This window comes from Centrocercus urophasianus, unplaced genomic scaffold (assembly GCF_019232065.1).
Source record: "Centrocercus urophasianus isolate 14NV4802_14NV808 unplaced genomic scaffold, USGS_Curo_1.0 seq_23, whole genome shotgun sequence".
NCBI lineage: Eukaryota > Metazoa > Chordata > Aves > Galliformes > Phasianidae > Centrocercus > Centrocercus urophasianus.
In genome coordinates, this window is record NW_024884789.1 from 12,474,019 (window position 1) to 12,493,723 (window position 19,705).

At 42.5% G+C, this 19,705-nt stretch overlaps 1 protein-coding gene across 8 annotated transcripts in view; it reads left to right on the plus strand.

The window, feature by feature from the left end:
* TCF12 (transcription factor 12) overlaps positions 1 to 19,705 on the plus strand; it is a 151,166-nt gene that overhangs the window by 97,482 nt on the left and 33,979 nt on the right. For 5 of the 8 annotated variants that reach the window (XM_042824408.1, XM_042824409.1, XM_042824410.1 and 2 more), the window contains exons 7-8: positions 1,724 to 1,859; positions 4,819 to 4,871. In XM_042824408.1, the coding sequence (XP_042680342.1) occupies positions 1,724 to 1,859; positions 4,819 to 4,871 (189 nt within the window). Of the gene's footprint in view, positions 1 to 1,723; positions 1,860 to 4,818; positions 4,872 to 14,325; positions 14,429 to 19,705 lie in introns of those variants that run through there. The other 3 variants (XM_042824413.1, XM_042824414.1, XM_042824416.1) reach the window with 1 other exon arrangement.

Here is a 19,705-nt window from a genome sequence, read left to right on the forward strand (position 1 = left end):
GATGCCTCATTTGATGGTGGAAATGGCGGAAGAGGGTTCTGGTTTCTGGGTGGTGCTTTTTGGTCGGTTGGTTTGGTTTTTTTTGGTTGGTTGTGGTTGTTGTTTGTTGTACTTGAGAGGAATAAAAACTCTTTACCAAACACAGTGTAAGCTAGGAGTCTTCTGAATAACGGGTTGCACAGTTTGGGATTTACTTGGTCTGTATACAGAATGCAGAGGTCCCTCCCAACCTCAACATCTCTCGTCTGTCACTGGGGCCTTGCTTCTGCTACATGAGAGAGCTATCACAGCACTTCTTCCGTGGGAGCTATTGTGAGGAAACTTTCCTTCAGTTCTGGGTAATCCTGGGCTGGAGATCATCTTACTTTTTGTGAAGTCCTGAGATAAGTACCAGATTTACAGCATTAGTCTTTATTTTTTGACAGTGATGGTTTAGAAGAAGCGCTTTTCACAAAGTATTGTCCAAGATTCCTACTTGGGCCATAATGTGGCAGGTGAGGAGAACGAGAAGCAATGGTGTGTGCATGCAACGCTGAGCTGCTGCAGCCTGGGAAGCTGCAGTGCTGAGCAGTTGCTGCCATTGTGGGGCCTGCAGCTGTGCTGCCTGCAGAGCCTGGCTGCAGCTTTGGGAGCATATGGGGTGGAGGAGGAAAGAAAACAAAACTTGGGAACTGTGGGGCTGAAAGGAGGAAACTTAAGTAGGTGACAGCTCAGGCTGGTTTTGGTGTAAATGTTAATCCAGTCAGGGGTTTTTATCTTGCATCATCTGATGATTGAAATGCTAGCACAGGTTGAATGTAGGCAGACATGATTGTTATCCTGCCAACCAGCAGCCATATGTTTTACTTCTCCTGTGTATGAGGACTGGACTGCGTAATGACCTAGAACGAAGAAATGAACATCAAATAGTTTGTGTGACCTTAAAGCACTTGCATTCTGAGTGTATGAAAAGCAAAATACAGAGATTTAGCTGTGGATGTTAGTGCAAGTGGAAAGCTGTATGCAACATTCAGCATTAAAGCTCCAGTGAGTCCATTTTCACTGCTTGGTTTATGTTTCCTTCACAAAAGATTTCTTCGGGTTTCAACCCAGTGTTTGTGGATTGTTGGACTAAAAGTTAAGCGTGGTACCACCCATGAAAAAACATAATCTCATAAATCACCAGTGCTCACTTCAGTGTCACAGAAGTTGAAAAGGAAAAAGGAAACAAAATATGTTTGAATAACATGGAGAAGCTTTTAAAATGTGGTGAGGTTTTATATTCTGTGTTAATCTGTTATCTCTTTTGCCTTTGTGATTTTTTGGGGGATATTTATTACATTTTTTTATGAATGTAATGTTACTGGATTTCTAAATGCATACTAAAACCTGATGTCACACGGTAAATTGAGCAGTTTTTCTCAATTATCTTTATAATGTATAGTATATTAGATGCTATTTGGAAAATTAAACAACGTATTATGATTTTTGTTAACAATTCAACTGTGGATTATTCTTTCAGACCCTTTAAAGAAGTGATTCTGTTGTTTGGAGGCTTACAGCCAAACTTTCTCTTCCTTTCTGAATTATGCTATGTGATACTTTCTGAACTCAAAGGCCTTCACTGAAAACTCAGTAAATGCCTACATAGCATATTGTATGCATTTAATAATTTGTTAGCATGATGTATTAACAGCTTAATTGCTACAGAGCTGAATTTTTTTCTCCTCTGTATATTTTGCAGACTAGCCTGCTCCGGTCAGATATGGGACTTGGAAGTCCAGGTCAGCTGTCATCCTCGGGGAAACCTGGGACAACCTACTACCCATTTTCTGGCACAAATCAGCGCCGAAGACCACTTCATGACTCGCCAGCTCTTGGTGAGTAACACCAACTTTCATTTGTGACACATCTCTGCAGACTTGCTTTTTTTTGGCAGCTCATCCTGTGTACTGGAGATGGCTGTATACTGAGCACTTGAAATTACAGCAGAATGCTGTAAGAGAGAGCAGAATTATTAAAATTTTCTGTGAGGTGCTAGTTTGAATTTGACACTGATCGGTGTTGCTTATAAAACAAACAAGAAACTGCAATACAACCCTTAATTGCAAAAGCAATAATGACAGATGGATAGGAGTTGATGACCAGCTGAGTGCCCTTAACCCATGCCATCATTAACTCCTGGAAATGCCTGACCTTGAGGTCATTACCGTTATTTAGTAGGAGAAAGACACAAAAGTGAAACAATTATCCTTTTATATGCTAAAAGTAACTTTATTCAGGGAAATACATAGTTCATTGTAATTGGTTCAACATGCCTTTAAAGTTGCTAGCAATTGGAGACTAGTAGTTTATCCTGAAGTTAAGCTACTTTGCAGAACAGGCAGGAAAGAACCTACTTAGAAATAGTTATAATACTTTAAGAGCATTTACACTGTAGAGATGCTTGTTGATAAATAGAACTTTTCTTCTCAGTCATAGTCACTGGTAATATTTCATAGCTCTAAGGACTTTCTGCTGCATTAGAGAACCAAGAATGAGCCAGCTGTTCTATCATCTCTGCTACAGGAGTATCCCAAATAGCTGAGTATGCAAGTTAAAAGAAGAAACCCAAAAAATGTACACCCCTGTAACCTGATATTGTAGTTTAAAAGCTACCATATTTTCCATGTTAGCGTTTTATGTCATTGATTGCTCTAGTTCTGTGTATTTTTTTGGAATGCTCCTCCTTCTTTGTAGCACAGAAACTCATTCTTTCTTTCTGAAACAGTTATATTGTATCTTTCTGAAACAATATAACTTAAAACATACTTTAGCTAAAATGGCATTTCATCAAATCTTGAAATAACTTTAGTATTATCTAAAAACTGCGAACTGCAAGCATTGAAATAGTCCTAAACATGCTTCATGTTGGCTTTTTTTTAAGCCTTTAGTTATAAAAAAGTGACTTTGGAACTTTGCCTATACCTACATATTGGTGCTTTTTCATTCAGCTTATTTAACCTGTTGTCAGGACAGCCATCATTTAGTCTGGGGTTGCCTTTCTTTACAAATATTTTTGGAAGTATTCATGCTCCTTACTATATGCAGACCATATGCAGGCACTCTTCAGATCTGTTATGATAGAACAATCTAAGGAAATTTCAGTGAAATATTTTGTTTGCTGGTTTCTTTTCATAGAAAAGGCTTGTGTTATTGTCACACTGTTTACCCCCATCAGTTCAGTGAAAAGTTAATAAAACAGCAACCTGCTGTGGCCGTGGGTAGCAGGGCGCCTGCTGCAGCATGACTTTGGGTGCTGGACACAGGCAGTAACATCTGCAGAAAGTTGGGGGGGTGTATGAAACGGTAACTGAGGGAGAATCCTAGCCCAGATTGTCACATTTCTATTATATACTTGAATATGTAGCTTAATGAGATTATTGTTCAAACTGTGCAGAATTTAAGCTCCAGATATCATTGAATTAAACATAATGAAGGCAAGTGTAATGTTTTCAGGGTAGTACTCCTATTTATATTTCTTGTTGAATGGGGAACTCAAGGGCTATAAATCTTTTCAAACTGTAGCAGCATAATATTCCTCTGTCTGTTATGGCTAAATCTGCCCAACTGGAACCTGGGACATGAGAAGATGGATGTTAAAAATCTATGAAAGTGCATTTTCAAAATCCCAGGGAAAAAATAGATCTTGAATCTTTTCTGGTGGGCTTGAGAGTGTACATGTGAAATAGCTGTTTTAGGTTTGTTTGTTTTTGTTTTGTTTTTTAATGGATTAGTTAAAGGGTATAAAACTACTGTCTGAGGGTATAAAGCAGATTTGAATTACAGCTTATCCAGGGTTTTCAACAAACTCTCTTTAAATTTGCTCCTTTAACTTAATTGATATCAACCAGTGTTCCCTTTTAGGTCATAGTCTGTGTGCAGTTTAAACACCTTGCAAAAAAGCACTTCCCTTTCAGACACCTCATATGGCATGATCAGAGTAAATATATCCATCAAGTATGTTTACCTGCAGTTTTGTGCATTTATTACGCCTGGGAATGAGTAATTTTTTATCTTGTCGTATCTTATGCTAAAATTGTAATAATACTCTTCTGAATTAAAACAAAAATAGAAATCCTATGTTTTAATTGAAGACTCAGTGGGTCAGCTGTAGAAATTGTAACATTCATTTTCAGAACATCTGTTAACTTGTAATTTGCATGTATACGATTCAGATTAGTGTTATTAGCAGGTGACTAGACTGGTTCAGACTGTGGAGTTAGGTAGTGAAATCACTGGCTACTTTTGTTTTGTGAATTCTTATTGATAGAAGGAAGCAGGTATATTTCCAACTTCTGTTAGATGAAAATTTGAGTTATATTTGTTGCTTAAGAAAAACAATTACATCATTAGATTTGCTATTATTTACAACCTCAGTATATTCTTAATGCTATAGAAATTTATATCAGTTTTCTACATTTATGTCTTTATTAAGAAATGTGAAAAGGGAAAGAATATGTGTTGATGATCAGTCCACTTCTCTTATTACACATCTCACAATGTTAGTTTATTTTTCTCAAGAGTGCAGAGGCATCAATACCAGCAGCATTGGTGTTCTCAGGGGTAGCTGCTTTCCTTGTGGAAGGAATGGCAATTGTTTATCAAGTGTTAAATCAGAAAAGCACATGTGTATGTTACATATTTAAGTACCTCTTGTATTGATGACAAATTTCATTTGTACAAAATAATTTTCAAAAAGCACCTGAATTAAAATAGTAAGAATTGCATTGTAACTGTGGCTAGTTATTCTTCTCCATCTATAGTGTAGAGATTGAAATGTGTTGTTTCTCTGTACAGATCCCCTACAGACAAAGAAAGTAAGAAAGGTGCCCCCTGGTTTGCCTTCTTCTGTAAGTACCAATTCTTTTACTTAGACTAAGTAAAGCGGGCTGAAGCTGGGCTCTGTTTAGCTGAGATGCAAATTACTTAAGTTGTCGTTAGGAAAGCTATCCACTGGACATGAGCAGCTCTGCTAGGCGACTGGGAGTGCTTTTTGAGGACTAAATACACATTTGATGTGTAATTTTTAGATTTCATAGCAGTGATTTGTAGCTTGCTCATATGCTCCTACCCACTTGTCCCTGTCATTTGAATTCCTCTCTTGGGAGGAGAGCTGGGCCAGGAGCTGTCAAAGAAGATCTCCTGTACAGGTCTTTTGATGTTTAATTAGTCATTATGTTGCTGAACAGGAGGACAGACAGAGATTAATAGCTGAGAATCTTAGAAATTTACATTTGTAATAATCCCAGTGGAGCTGAAGACATTAAGATTCGGAGGACATGTACAGCTCAGCTTGCCTCAGTAGGACTGAGGTTATTAATATGCATAAATCACCGAGTCAGATGTTCATTGTGAAGCCCTGGTGGATTTTAAAGCCTTCATTAAGCCTTTCCTAACTTCAGCCTAGCATCAGGAAAGCTTTCAAGCAACTAGTTTGTTGATCCCTCTTTGCTTGAAAATTTATCCTTCGAGAATAAAGGGCTTTGATGAAAAAGGTTGGAAGGGTTTTGGTGGAAAAATCATTAATGGCTGTGATAATCTAATGCTATAGGGGTGTTCTGCGGTATTAAATATGCTTTATTCTTAAAAGGAAGAAAATTTGTTTATAAATGAATCTGCATTTAAAGATCCACGTGAAGTGAAAAATCCCCAGTGAAGTGAAGGGCAGAATTATTTTTCTTCCTGCTCAGAACAAACAGGAGGGGAGGGGGAAGCGGCGCTGCCTTGCGGGGTACATCTCTTTGTTGTGTAAATGCGTGTTGGGCTTTTATTTGGCAGTACTTAACACATGGGCGCAGGTGCACTCGGATGAGTCATAACTCAAAGCCGGATAGGCTGAATAGCACATACTGCACAGGCAACAGTAATAGAGCGGGAGCAAAATGAGGCCGATCTTTTTATTTTGCATGAAGTCTGGAGTATGGATGGAGTCTTCCAGTCCTCGCATCTCCCCGGTCCTCTCCTCCCTCTCTTCTCCTTCTCCCTCCCCCAGCTCACGGTGATGTGTACCGAATCCTGGATCCGAAATCCTATTTTAACCGTACTTGCAGATGGAGCTGCGATAGCGGGGATAGCCTGGGGCAGCTGTGCTCTGAACCTGCAGCCTACCTGGAAGCCAGGATTGCAGCTGCAGGCACTCTTAAAAGCTTTTGCTTGCATAAGCACTTGGGCCCCACTAGAGGCTGAATAGCTGCTTGATAAACAAAATGAACACAATGCCTCAAATCATTATTCCCGAGGCCAGGAATATTCTTTTTCTTCCTTTTTTTTCTTTTTTTTTTTTCCTTTCTTTTTTTCTTCTCTTTTTCCCCTCCCCCAACCCCAGCCCTTCAGCAGCAGCTAAAAATAGTTTGGCAATTTACATTTTAACAGTTTTGTGTTATGTAGGGTGGCTTTACAGTCTAGCAGATGATTTCTGCTAGATTAACAAAAATATATATGAGATTTCAGAGAAGCTAAAACACATAGCAGTGCAGTTTCCTTGTAATTTATTACTGTAATTCACAAAAAGTAATAAAACTTGCATGCTTAATATTTAGTAGCATTAGCCAGGTAAAGAGATCGCTTTAGCAAATGAAGAATTTATCTCATTTCTCTTACTAGGCGTTAAATTTAAGCAGCAGTATTTTTCAGATGTTTTTATTTTTCTTCTTAATGAAGACAGCCAAATGCTGATTAGATTTTATTTATATTAACACGATAGCAATCTGAGCAGTGAAGTGCAGTTACTGTGAATAATCAAAGATAGCTGTGCTGCATTTTTCAGACACCGGTCCTCAACGTTTCAGTGTTTTCAGTGCTGAATACTACGCTGCAATGAGATGATGGATTACCAAAAAAAGTGCGATATTTCATTTAGCAGATGACACAAAACTAAACTTAACTGATGATCGTAGGAAATCTAAATTGAGTTACTAATTATGTGATTGTTGTCTGTTCTTATTTTAGCCATGCCTTTGTAAGAAGCCAGTGTATTGTGGCAGAGATGAAGTTGTTTCAGCTAGTAGGTAGTGCTGATTATGGCATGGAAAGTCACAGGAAAGATAGTTCATATTTAATGTTTAAAAAATGTAAGAATCTGGATTTTTAAAAAATTTCATTTTCTTAGAGATATTTTTCTCCAGTGTTTTTGTGTTGGTATGGGGCTACCATGTCAATGGATATTCTAGTAATTTAATTTCTTAGATAATGCTTAGGTAATTGTCCAATAACAATATTTTAAGAAATAACGATTTCTATAAATCTACTTTGTTTCTGTTTCTTCGAGATACAAGTCGTATTTTATGAAATTATTTGCTTTGAGTCTTGCCTTTCTTCATGTGTTCCAGTTGGGGCCTAAAGTAAAAACAGTTGCACAAGTGATAATAAATTGTTGAGTTACTTCTGAGGATGCAGCTTGGAGCCTGAACTTTGACTGTGAAAACTAAGTAACCATGCAAATGTATTTTTAAATTTTCCTATCTGAAGTTGGCTAAGTGGTGATGAAGTCATTGCCCCCAAAACATTTTCTGTGTTGACATGCAACTACTACATTAAACTGTTAACTAGGATCCGATATTTGTCTGCCCTTTATATTACAGGAAGAGATTTTTTTAAATGTTCAGTGACAGGTTGTCCTCTGAAATTCCAAATTTTGAGAATTTTTCTTGTTGTAGGAGTTACTGTAACTAAGTCGATAAATTTTAATAGCATCACGTGGCTTGAGCCAACTGTAACTCATCGGTGGTCTTTGAAGGAGCACAGAGCCAGCCAGTGTTTTCAAAGAACTTCTCAGTATGTAGAGAGAACATTACAGCTTGTTTGGAAAGACACCAGGGGATGGTAATTTAATTGTGGATGTGCTATGAGCAAAAGCACGGTATTATTTAGCCATATCATAGGATCACAGAATGGGTTGGAATAGACCATAAAGACCATCCCATGCTATGGACATGGACTCCACCCACCAGATTGGCTGCCTGGAGCTCCATCCTGCCTGGCCTTGAGCACATTCAGGCATGGGGCACCCACAGCTCCTCTGGGCAGCGTGTGCTAAGGCCTCACTGCCTCAGTAGTGAGTAATTTCTTCCTTGTATCTAAACCTACCCTCTTCCATATTCTGATAGATCTTTCTAAATTTAAGCTCATGATGCTTTTCAGTAAAATCAGTATGATATAAAGTTGATTGTAGAGGTTCCTTATATCAGCCACACTGTCCATGTGTACTAATACACTGCAAGAATTCTTTATCAAGTATAGTGAGAGGAAACTTGGTTTGCATGCATAGAATTACTTCCACACACTTCAGTCTTTTTTTTTTTTAACATGCTCGGGCTTGGGAAGCGTATTTTAAGAGCTGTGTTATGGAGATACTAATGGTGACTGAAGATGCTAGAAGAAAAATAGATTTTACTTCCTTCTGTGCTCGTCTTACTTCTGTTCCTCCCCAGAGCTAAAAGGAGGGTTTTTGAAACAGGTGGAAATGATTCACTGCTCTGTTTAACTGAAACCCAATTTTTGAGATCTTAAATGTTAGAATTGTATTAAAAGTAATACAGAAAAAAAAATACAGCACATAGCAAGTGGACTTTCTTCAGAGAATTATCTTCACTACTAACAAGCTGAGTGTGCATTGAGGTGGCCTGTTGTAAAGCAGCCTCCTTAGAGATGTTTCTGCCAAGTCTTCAGATCTTTTCTGAAAAGTACAACTGAATAAAACTCACGGAGCAGCCTGTGTAGATACACTGCTGAAGTGACGGTGCTCTGTTGTAATTGACTCGTTCCCACAGAATGCTGTGGTGCCAAAATGTAAGAAGTAGCATTTAGAGTTGGTTTGGAGTGTTGTGAATTGCCTTGTGCAGTCGAGTGACACATTCAGCTGTCATTCTTGTCTTCAGTACTTAATGCACACAAAGACGTCAGTAAGTCTGACCCCTGCCTCTGATGCTGCTGGTGTTGTATAAGGCATTTTTCGGTAACAAAAGTGAGCAAACGAACCCCTATGGATAACCCAATGCAGAGCGTGTGGCTTCTTCATGGTTCAGTCTTTCTTCTGCTTTATGCTTATTCTTTTACCATCTGAGTCAAAGGATAATGTTTTTAGGAGAGGGACTTGAAATTGATCGGATCACAGATTATTGCATCCCATCCGTTCTTTGCTATGCACATAAAGTCAGAGGCAATTAGCTGTCATTAAACAAGCCTTTGCAAGGTCCTGCTGTGAGAGTTCAGATGGTTTGTGCTGATACTTATGTAACCCTCTCTTAGCAGCATTTTTTGGCTGCAGTCAGATCCTGTTTCCAGGACTGTGGTAGATTATCTAAGGTTGCTTTATTGAGAAACCTCCTGTGAAAATTCTTTGCATGTATATGTAAGTGTGCAGATATTCTTCTGTTGTGTTTGGATTTATTTGTAGATTTTTTTACATTTTCACAACGCATCAAAATGAGCATATTAGATGCTTGTAAATTAGAGCACGTATCCACGTGGAAGAATCGAACCCGTGCAGTGTTGTAAAGCTGCTTTCTGAGAAAGTAATGTCTGAATTGCGGCTCGTGTTGTTACATGGAGGAGCTGCATGGAATTGCTACAACTCCTGCTTGACCTGAAGATGTTTTAATTACCATAAATCAGTGTGGTATTTTATCGCAATAGATAAGGACTAAAAAGGATCGGTGAAGACCGATCCTTCCCATCTTTGGCACCTTCTTGTTGGGGGGTGAGGATGCATAAAGAAGGCAAGTTGCAGTGTTCGGGAGATGTGTTTGTGGGATTTAGTGGTGCGAAAATCCAGGGCTGCTGGTGATGGTTTGCACTCTGCCTTTCCATAGGGCCGGCCATACAAAGGCAGTGACATCATTAGGGTTTGATAGAGCAACTCCATTTGCAAAAAAACCCTATATTTCAGCAAGCTGAAATAGAAAAGAAAGGGAGACGAGTGCGGGAAAATAGAGGCTGGGGCCAACTTGCGGCCCACATTTTGACGGGCCGCCTTCTGAGCCCGCTGCGGCTCGGCGTTCCCGACCGCCCGCTCTGCGGCGGGGCGCGGTTCCAAAGCCAGCCGGCAGGGGGCGCCGTCCGTCGCGCCTCCGCCTCCAGAGCGCGGCGCGGCCGGCAGCAGGGCAGGGGGCGCTGCGGGCCGGCCGTGAGCTGCGGCTGTGAGGCGCCGCTGTGAGCTGCGGGGCGGCCCGGACGCGGGTCCGTGCGCGAGCGGCTTCCCAGCGAAGCGATGAGTTCGAACAGTGTTAAGGTATTACCCGCCGTGTGTTCCGAACAAGTTTTTAAACCTCTTCAAATACACTATCCGCGTTTGGTTCTGAGGAATGTGATATATAGCTCCTTTTCCTCATTCTTTCCACTTTGGTGAAATATTTGTATTAAAAAATCCTGAAATTCGATACTGTGTGGAGAAATCCTCAGAGGAGCTTTGTAACTGTGACTTTCATTTAAAACCAAACGTTTACTTTAGTTTTTTTTACCTTACCCCTGTAGGTAACTGGAATGTATTTTGCTAAAAGCAACAAAGAAACTCGCAAAATAAACTTGTACCTTTGCTATGGGCTAATAATGGATGAGGTGTAATATCAATTAAATTAGTATTTGTTACTTGTTTTCTGTCTCTTCCAAATGAGAAGTTGCTGGAGGTGAATTTAGATGTGTGTATGTGTGTACCTTTCTGCTGCCATTGCCTCCTTGCAGTGCAGCGTCACTTGGGCTCTCCTCTGCATCAGTTGCCAGTTTTTTGGAGCTGATAAGAACTTTATCACTTCTGAAACTTCTGCTCCATCTTCAAACATGGTTGAAACTGATAACGACTTCCAGCCTTGTGCAGGGTGAGGATGAGCGGAGCCTCATAGAGCAGCTGTGTGAGCCCCGTTTCCAAAGGTAGCAAATGAACCCAGCCCCAGAGAAACCAGCCAGAAATGAAGAACAGGATGGGTTGTCCCATCAGTAGCAGGTTTGGGCTTATATCCAGATGCCATTTTTCAGAAAGATTGAAGCCAGCTCTCACCAAGGGAACGTATGACTTACACCTTACAGTTGGATATAAATAATTATGAATGTTTTTGCTGCTTGTTGTGTTTGAACACACCCATCTAAAATAATAAAATTGTGAGTAAAAGGCCTTTTAAAAGTATAACGATGCTTCAGACTTGTTATGGAACGTGTTTGACCAGAGGGTGGCTCTTGTCCATTGAGACACTTAGAAATTTGTCTTTTCTGTAGTAGGATGAACAATTTTCAGCAACCTAGAGGAATTATGGCTGTTTTGTTATTTTTTTTTAATGAATTTGGATGGTGGGTTACATATGCTTATTGTGTGTTTGCTTTGTGGCTCTGGACAGAAATGTAGTGCATGCCATAGGCTGGTTTTAGTAAGAACGTACAATTCATTCACAACTGAACTTACTGTCAAAATGTTCTTTAAAAGCATTCTTATACAGGTAGTTTGGTTGATTATTAGGTCAGTATTTCAGTTTGCAGTAGATTCCGTTATCTCTTTATATACTTTAAGAAAGGGCAGCTTATTGTTTTTGACACACAGTACAGGGTCGTGAGTGGAAACAATTCAGGCTACAAAGTGCATGTCAGTTCAGTGCTCCTCTGCTGACGGCATGTCTGTCTGAAATCAAGTTTAAAAAATTGGCTCTGTCTCCAGCTGACTTGTTTTGTCAGGCTGAGTCATAAGATTAACCCCTGACTTGTCACCAAGGAAAATTGGGTAAACAACTGCCTTGAGTACAGTATCACTGATCCAGCTCTGATTCATTGCACTGCAACATGATTCTCTTAAGAAAACAAATTTCAGAGCAGCTGTCGCTTAGCTTAAACGGGGATTAAAAAAATTGCAGCCACAAAACATTAACTTACAAATGCAGAGTTATTGGTAACAATGTCGCTGCTTTGTGTTCGCCTTTTCAAATTATTCCATTTTCAGTCTATTTTTCATCTATTGTTGTGTAAGTAAACATCTGTGGGTTAAAGTTTGATATGCTTGATGGAATTATGATTTGATCCCGTTAAGTGAATCAGCATAACAAAAGTACCGTGAGAAATAATGGTGTGGTAGATGTAGAGCAAGTACAGCGATGAATTTCAAGTACTGTGCGTTCAGATTTTATTCGCGTCGACGTAGCCAAGGGTAGGACAAGCACTTCCCTTTTTGGTAAAATGAAATTATCACGTTTGATTTGTGGGGGAATAATTCCAGGATCCAATCTGTTTCTTGGATCGCTGTGGAGGTACCACTCACTGAACTAATTTGTCTGCAAGCTGACAGTATTTGATGTGGCAGTAGCCAACTTTATTGGTTCTGCTGTTGTTTTTGTCTTACCCATGTGCTGATGAGCAGTGCCAGTAATGTCCTTGTACAGATAAATGTTAATTGTGTTAGTGAATGTTACCAGTTAATGTTACCTGGGCGTTTTTCATCACAATTGCTCTGTATAGGTACAGGATAACGTGAAGAGCACATGTCCACACCCCAGTGCTACGCTGGAAAGTTAGCTTTCCCACTGTAGGTTGTAACATCTACCCAGTTATTTTTAGTACAAGTGCATCATGTTTAGCATTGAAGAGGGGATTTCATCTTAAGTACAACTGCTCTGAAAATGGAGCGTGTGTATGTGGAGGTATGGGAGCAATTTCAGAGAGGTTGAGGACAGCCTTTACTTCAAAGAACTGAATCTAAAAGTAAAGTTTGTGTGCTTGATTTATTTTAGAGGGAGAGGGAGAAGAGAGAGGAAAAAAAAAAGGCTTTCTTTTCCAACCCCTGAATGCTGAAAGCACATTTTACATGAGTCTAAATGATTGAAGTCCGGTGTGCTGTGAGAAGTAGCACGCACAAAGATCTAAAGATCTTTTAGCATATCTCATCTGTGGAGTCCCGAACGATAGTGAGATTTAAGGAATGGCATTGTGAGTCGCAAATCAAAGCTTCTTACAGCTTCTCTGGGGGCCAGAATGAGTCCTTGTGGTCCCTGGGGGAAGAAGGAAGCTGCGAGTCGCTCTGCGGGGCTGGCGCTTAATAGTCTGAAGTAGCGCGATGTTCCTTTTTGCAGCTGCTGCTGCGCCTTTGTGCAGGGGAGCTGTGGGGCACTGGCCTGGCTGCAGGGCGAGGCGGCTGTGGGCGTAGAGTTGGAGTTGGGGGAAGATGTGAGAGTGCTTCAGCAGATGTGAGCTGCAGGATGTGTGTGCCGAGCACAGCCGTCTCACAACTGCTTGGTAGAGTTCACTGAAGAGGGATTGCAGCTTGAGGTGTAGTCATTTTTTGTACTGTGAGTTCACAGGTGCTGCATGGTTACGTGCCAAGATAAGGGGTGCACAACAGACCTAAGGCTTTTGTCTATCATAGTATTCCTCTGCAGTCCGTCTGTTCCCACGCAGATCTCCATAGCTCAGAGCTGTGACACGCACATGGTGCTGGACTGACCGAGGCGGGTTGTGCAGCCTCGGTCCCTTCTGCAGTGCTGTGCTGAGCTCTGCCGTTTCCCCTGCCCCGAAGCGTTTTCCTGCTTTTGTCGGGAGGTGAGGAGGCGATGCTGTGCCTTCGCCCGCTTCTGCCTTGTCCCAGTCTGTTAATTAGTGCCGCTGCTGAGTGAAGAAAGCAAAACCAGAGCGAACTGGCACGGATCCTGTGTGAATACTGAGGGACGTGGGGGCTGGAAGCTGCAGCCCGTCTGAAGCATTGTGTAACTCACAGTTCTGTGACACGTGCCAAAGTTTTTTGTTGGATTTTTTTTTTTTCCCCTTCTCTTTCTTACGTGGACATGCAAATTTTATTTTTCCATACAGGAATGTGTTACGCAATGTAAAGAGAGCGCGAGGTCACGTTTTCAGCCCGCCGTCGCGCTGTGTAAGGTAAAGCGCGGAGGAGCGCGCAAAGCAGACGCGGCTGCAGCCTGCCGGGCCGGACCTCGTGCTCCCCTTTGTGCTCGGCCCTTTGTTTCAGGCCGCCGGGGCCCGGCGCCGCGTGCCGAACTTGGAGGCAACTTGTGGCGGCCGCCGCAGCCGCGCCGCTTCCTTCGGAGCGGAAAGCGGCACCCGCGCTCGCCCGGGCCGCGTCCGCGCGTCCGTCCCGCTGCGTGCCCGCGGCTGACGTGGCCGCGCGCCCCGGGCTCTCCACGCGCCCAACCCCCCCCCCCCTCCTCTCCCCCCCGCCTCGCGGCCGCCTTCCTTCGGGCCGGCCCGCCGAGCCCCGCGCCGGCCGCCCCCGCCCCGCGATGGTTCCGCCCCGCTTTGCGTAGCGCCCTCTGAGCGGCGCGGGGCGCGCGGCGGCGCGGAGACGCGCGCGGGCGGCGCGGCGGGCGGATGTGGCGGCGGGAGGCGGCGCAGTGGGGCTGCAGCCCGGCGCCTCGCCATGTACTGCGCCTACCCCGTGCCGGGCGTGGGCAGCAGCTCCCTCATGTACTACTATAACGGCAAGACGGTAAGGGGCCGCCTTTGTTCCCCGCGGCGGGGCAGCGCGAGCCTTCGGCGAGCCTCGCGCCGCCCGGGGGCAACCTGTTGGCGGGCGGGGGGCCGCGGTCTCAGAGAGGGGCCGTGCGCGCTGCGCGGGGACGGCTCGGAAGTCCGCGGTGAGGAGCGTGGCGGGGCCGGGCCCGAGAGAAGCGAAGTTGCGGCGGCGCGGCCGGGCCGGGGTTCCGCTCGAAGCCGCGCGGAGCGGGCGGCGCCCTCGGGACGGGCGGGGGAACATTCGCGAGCGCGGGAGCGCTGCTGCCGCTTCTTGCGTGTGCGAATCGAGGCGCGCTGCGTGCTCCGGCCCGGGCGGTGCGCGGCTGCGCTCGGAATAGCCCCGAATAGTGCGCGGGGAGACGCCGATATCGATCGCGATTGAGAAAGCGGCGTTTCTCCTCCGCCCGGCTCGCCGAGCCCTGCCCTCGCCCGCTAACTTTTCTTCCGAGGCCCCGCGCGGCGCTGGGAGGCGGCGGCTGCCCGGGCTCGGCGGGAGCAGCGTTGCCGCCCCGCTCCCGCCTCGCGTCCCGCTGCCAGCTGCCCGCCCGCCGCACCGCCGTGCTTCTCTTTCATGTCTGCGCCTCGGCCGCGGCGATCCGTTTGAAGTTTTATGTGGCGATATATATGAGGCTTAAGTAAAATGAACTGTACGGTACCCCTGGAGCAAAGGGAATATAACTCGCATGGAGTTTCGATTTTGTTCTTTGGAGAGCGCAGATCGCTCTATTACAGCGTTTCTCTTTGTTCTTGTAGCAGGAAGAAAAGCTTTGATCTTATTAAGTATTTCCAGGCGTAGAGTGGATGGAAGCGCTGGTACTGTAGGGAGGGGAGCGTGGCTGGAAAATTGATAGCATGTGCCTGGTGCGGGTCAGGGGTGACCTTTATGAGCTGGAGGAGTTAGTAAATAGATGACAAATCATATGATGGTCCTATATCACGTTGGCCACAGTAGTTTTAATTTATTTTTTTAGCATGTTCTCTCCCAGGAATTCTGCAAGTTGGAGTAAGTTATTAATTTAAATACATAAGTGGAGGATACGTGAAGTTGGGGAGTGATTTCTGCGCGGGTCCCTTTAAGCACACGTCTTACTGCGGCTGCCAAACGTGGAGATCGAGCTTTCTCTGATGAGAAAACAACATGTACCCCAATTTTTACATCTTCCTGCTCTTCACTGCGTTGATCAGTTAGGACTGATAAACTTTGTGTGAGGTTATGTGCTGTACTTTATGATGTCCGTAAGGTCTGATTTACTCACAGGCAGCGCACAGCAGAAGTGCTGAATTTCAGACTCTTGTTGAACGTTTTGTTGTTTCAGAACTTCTCAGTTTCTAAGCCAGAAGGCAGCCTGATGTTGAGCCAAAAAATAATTAACTCAGCACCACAATAGGTGCTTGTGTGTGCTACACCTAAATTGCAATTTTTTTAATTCTCATTTTTTAAAAACTTCTTTGTTCTACACTATTAGAAGAGGTTCAGGTTTTGTAACTTCTGTGTGTTCAAGGAAGGAAACATGGAAGTTAAAAGTGACGTTATCATAGAAATCCCTTGCAAAGGAGTGAAGTTTTACCATTGTCTCCTATAGGTTTAATTAAAAGCACATTTTAAGAATGTCCATCAGATTAAGTATTAAAAAGATCTCGATCCCCCTCATAAAGGACAATAAAGCGCTTGCACTGAACTAGAACATATTCAGCCTTGGTTGTAGGGTTTCTTCTTCCCCCCTTCCCTCCATCCTTCACCTGTTGATAAATGGGCACTATTCTTATTTGTTACCAAGATGGCACCATTTTGTTGTGTGTTTTTTTTTTTTAACAAATTGTGAAAATCATGACTACAAATTGCCTTTATTTCTACTTTCATTTTGTTTTTCCCCCTCCTTGGATTTCTACCAGAGCCGTGCTGTGGACTGAGAAGCAAATAAATAAATATATACACACACACACTAACAAACATACTAAAAAAAAAAAACCCAACAAAAAAAACCTGGAAAACTGTTTAAGGGAAAGTAATAGCACAAATTTAAATACTACTTTATTTGAAGCTTTGAGGTCTTTTTTAACTGGTGAATAAGGAAACTTCATTCATCGATACATTTTTTTTGAATTTTATGGAATGGTTTCAAAATAGTAAGAATGTACATTTTATACCTTATGTGTGCATTAAGAATAAAATAAAGACTGAAATGAGTTTTCCCATTGTTTCACTTCACCTTCAAGCCAAGAAAAATTTTTTTCTAACTAATTTTACAGCAATCTGGTGATCCTGTTGTATAAATACTTGAAAATAAATTGCAACAATGTCAGTTATGGCTAAAATAAATCACTTTAAGATACAGTATTACCTGTGGCTACTATTTCACGTAGGAATTCATTTGTGAATATTACGTGCTGTGTTTTGCACATCATATGGTTGGTGTGTTATACCTATTTGTGTTTTATCATTGCATAGCATTCATTTCTGCTCAGCGTAAGCTGGGATTCCAACGGGCCCTTTACTGAGTTACTGCATCATTCATAATAAATTTCCACAGTACCTATTAAAGACAGAAAAATAACAAGGTATCACTTTGGAAAATAGGTGGTGCTTGGTGATTTTGTTTCGTGTAAATGAGCCTGTGTTGAGATGTTTAGAGAACATCTGGTTTTCCTGAGAATTTTGAGAGTAAAAGGCTGCATGTAAACATGTCCGTGTGTATACAGACATAGCCAGGCATGTGTATATGTGACTCAGAACACCAGGTGTGAGCGCATGTGTGTGTGCATGTTGGATACTTTCAGTGGAGAAGATGCCTGTCCTGCAGCCATTGCTCGGAGTTACAGCACAGCTAAAGATATTTAACACTGCTGTCTGATGCTTAGGTGACCTGACAGCGTGCCTTTTTGTAGCTGTTATGCAGTGAATAATGTACCGCGTCTTTTAACATCAATGCCAAATGTTTTCAGTTAGTAAATTTTTGAGCAGCCAGGTGCTAGGAAGAGTGGCTCAGTTCTGCTTTTGTTAGCGTTGGGCCAGTTAGCTACAGGGAGAAAAGTACAATGAAATGTGTTCTGTACCATGTGCTGCTCGCAGCAACTTAGACAAGGTCAAAGCTAACATTTGTAAGTCAGGATAAATAGAAGATCGTCTGGAGAATTTCTGGGGTGCGCTGCTGTGGACGTTGAATAAAGAGAGGTAGGAAGTACTGGTCAGCTGGATTTCTTCTGTTTCTCACCGTTCTTCTCTTTTCCCCTCCCCAGACCACCAAAATGCACTGCAGGTTCCAGCTCATCAGCCCTATAGAGTTTTCTCTGCTCCTCTCCATGGGGTTAAACTGCTGATGTAGTGAGCAGCGGTCCCCTGCCAGAAGGGTGTCTTGTCTGCAGCACGCTTTATTGATGCCTTAAAACGAAGGTTATGTCCATTTCCTTGGGCAAATGAAAGCAGCTGGGGATGGGATCAGGTGCTGTATGGGACAGATCTATATTTCTCAAAATGTGAGCACCAAAGAGTAATGCACACCCACTTGCTCGGAGGAATTGCTTTCATAATCACGTGCACATATTGCAGTCTGTTTGTAGAAATGCAGCAGGCTATTGGAAGCACAGAAATGGAGAGCACTAGCGAGTTCAGGGGAAAGAAGATCACCAGATGCAAAAGATAGCGTTTTATCTCTGCTGCTTTATCTGTCTTTGTGGTCACTGGTGTGATGGGGATTCCTCACACAACTGTGATAGCTTCTTCCGACATCTAGAGAGAGAGCACATTAAGAAATGAGCTGATTCAATTCAAGTTCTCATAGATTTTTTTGTTTGTTTGAAAATCTGATTTTAACTAGGGGATTTTGAATACTTAGATGTCTGCTTTCTTTAGTAACAGAGTAGTTTGGAAAGGATGGCGAGAGATTTTTGTTTTTCAAATAAAATGGACAAAGAGTCTTCAAATATTACATATACATATTTAATTCTAGTGCTTTTCCTCCCTACTCGAAAGTCAAAGGAACAAACTGAATTTGGGATTTTTTGATGAGTTGACTTATCGCATTTTAATACGACTTGAAAATTGTCACTGTCGGGGGGAGAAGCTAGGAGGTGTTTGTGTGATGGCAGTGGGGTTCTGCATTTCAAAACTACCTGAATGGGCACGTACAGAACAACTAAACTGCATAAACGTTTACTTAAGATGGAATTCAGTTTAGCTGCTTCAAGGAGTTTAAATTTTATACCATCCTTAAAAATTGTTTGGCTTTGCAGGCAAGGCAGATGCTCTGCTCTCTTTGAGGATTGTTTTATTTTCATTCTGTGTGGTGAGAAGAGCTTTGGAAACATTCGAACCCTTACATCTGGTACTAGAAACAAAAATAGGGTTTAGGATGTGGTATATGGATCTGCTTGTATATTAGAGCTCCTCTTCGTTTTATCATCTTGCTTAAATATCAACTAAACAGAAGTGTACCTCTGTTTTTGGCAATTTCTGCCTTGCTGTAAAGCAGGGAGGTTTTTACGTTCCTGAAGTTTTAGTACAAGATTTTGTCAGAAACATCATAAACATGAAAACAAGTCTCCTTTTTCCCAGAGCTGCCTTTCAGCAGAATTAGCTTTTGCCACAAAACCTGCAGATAGATGCTGTAAAATTTTGCCACATGTACAAATCATTCATCGGTGCACACTTGGTTAGTGCATGACTGATGCTGATGGAATGTAGCTGGGCTAGTTAGCAGAGCTTACAAGCTGCAGGGAAGGTTATCCGTTTCTGCTGCGTTCAAAAAATTGCCTGTCTCCAGCAGCTCATTAAATAATTGTCCTGGACTTCCAAAAATTGTTAATAACTGGGAATTAAGTGAGTAACGTAATTTGTAATTTCATAAATAGTGTACATGATGGGAGACTCGGCCTCGAGATGGCATGAGCTCATCAGAAGTAAGCTCTGATTGCTTCATTGCTGTTTTGTAATCTGCTTTTAACATTAATATTGAACATTGATAAATATTTAAGAATTTGAAACAGATTAGGGGAGACGTGGCTGAGAGGAAATATGCCAAGGGGAAGACTCTGTCATATTTATTAAATGCATTCATAGAGTGAGACTTGCAAGTTTTACTGAGAGTTGAGTTTGGAAAACCCGAATCTCCAAACGTTCACGTTATTGGCACTTCTGTTAGAAGCACATCTCATAATCCTTTGATTGATGGATGAGGTTCGGGCTGAACCTTACGGTAGTGTTTGTTGAGTATGTTAATAACAATGGCGGATTTGAGAAGGGGATGATGTGTGT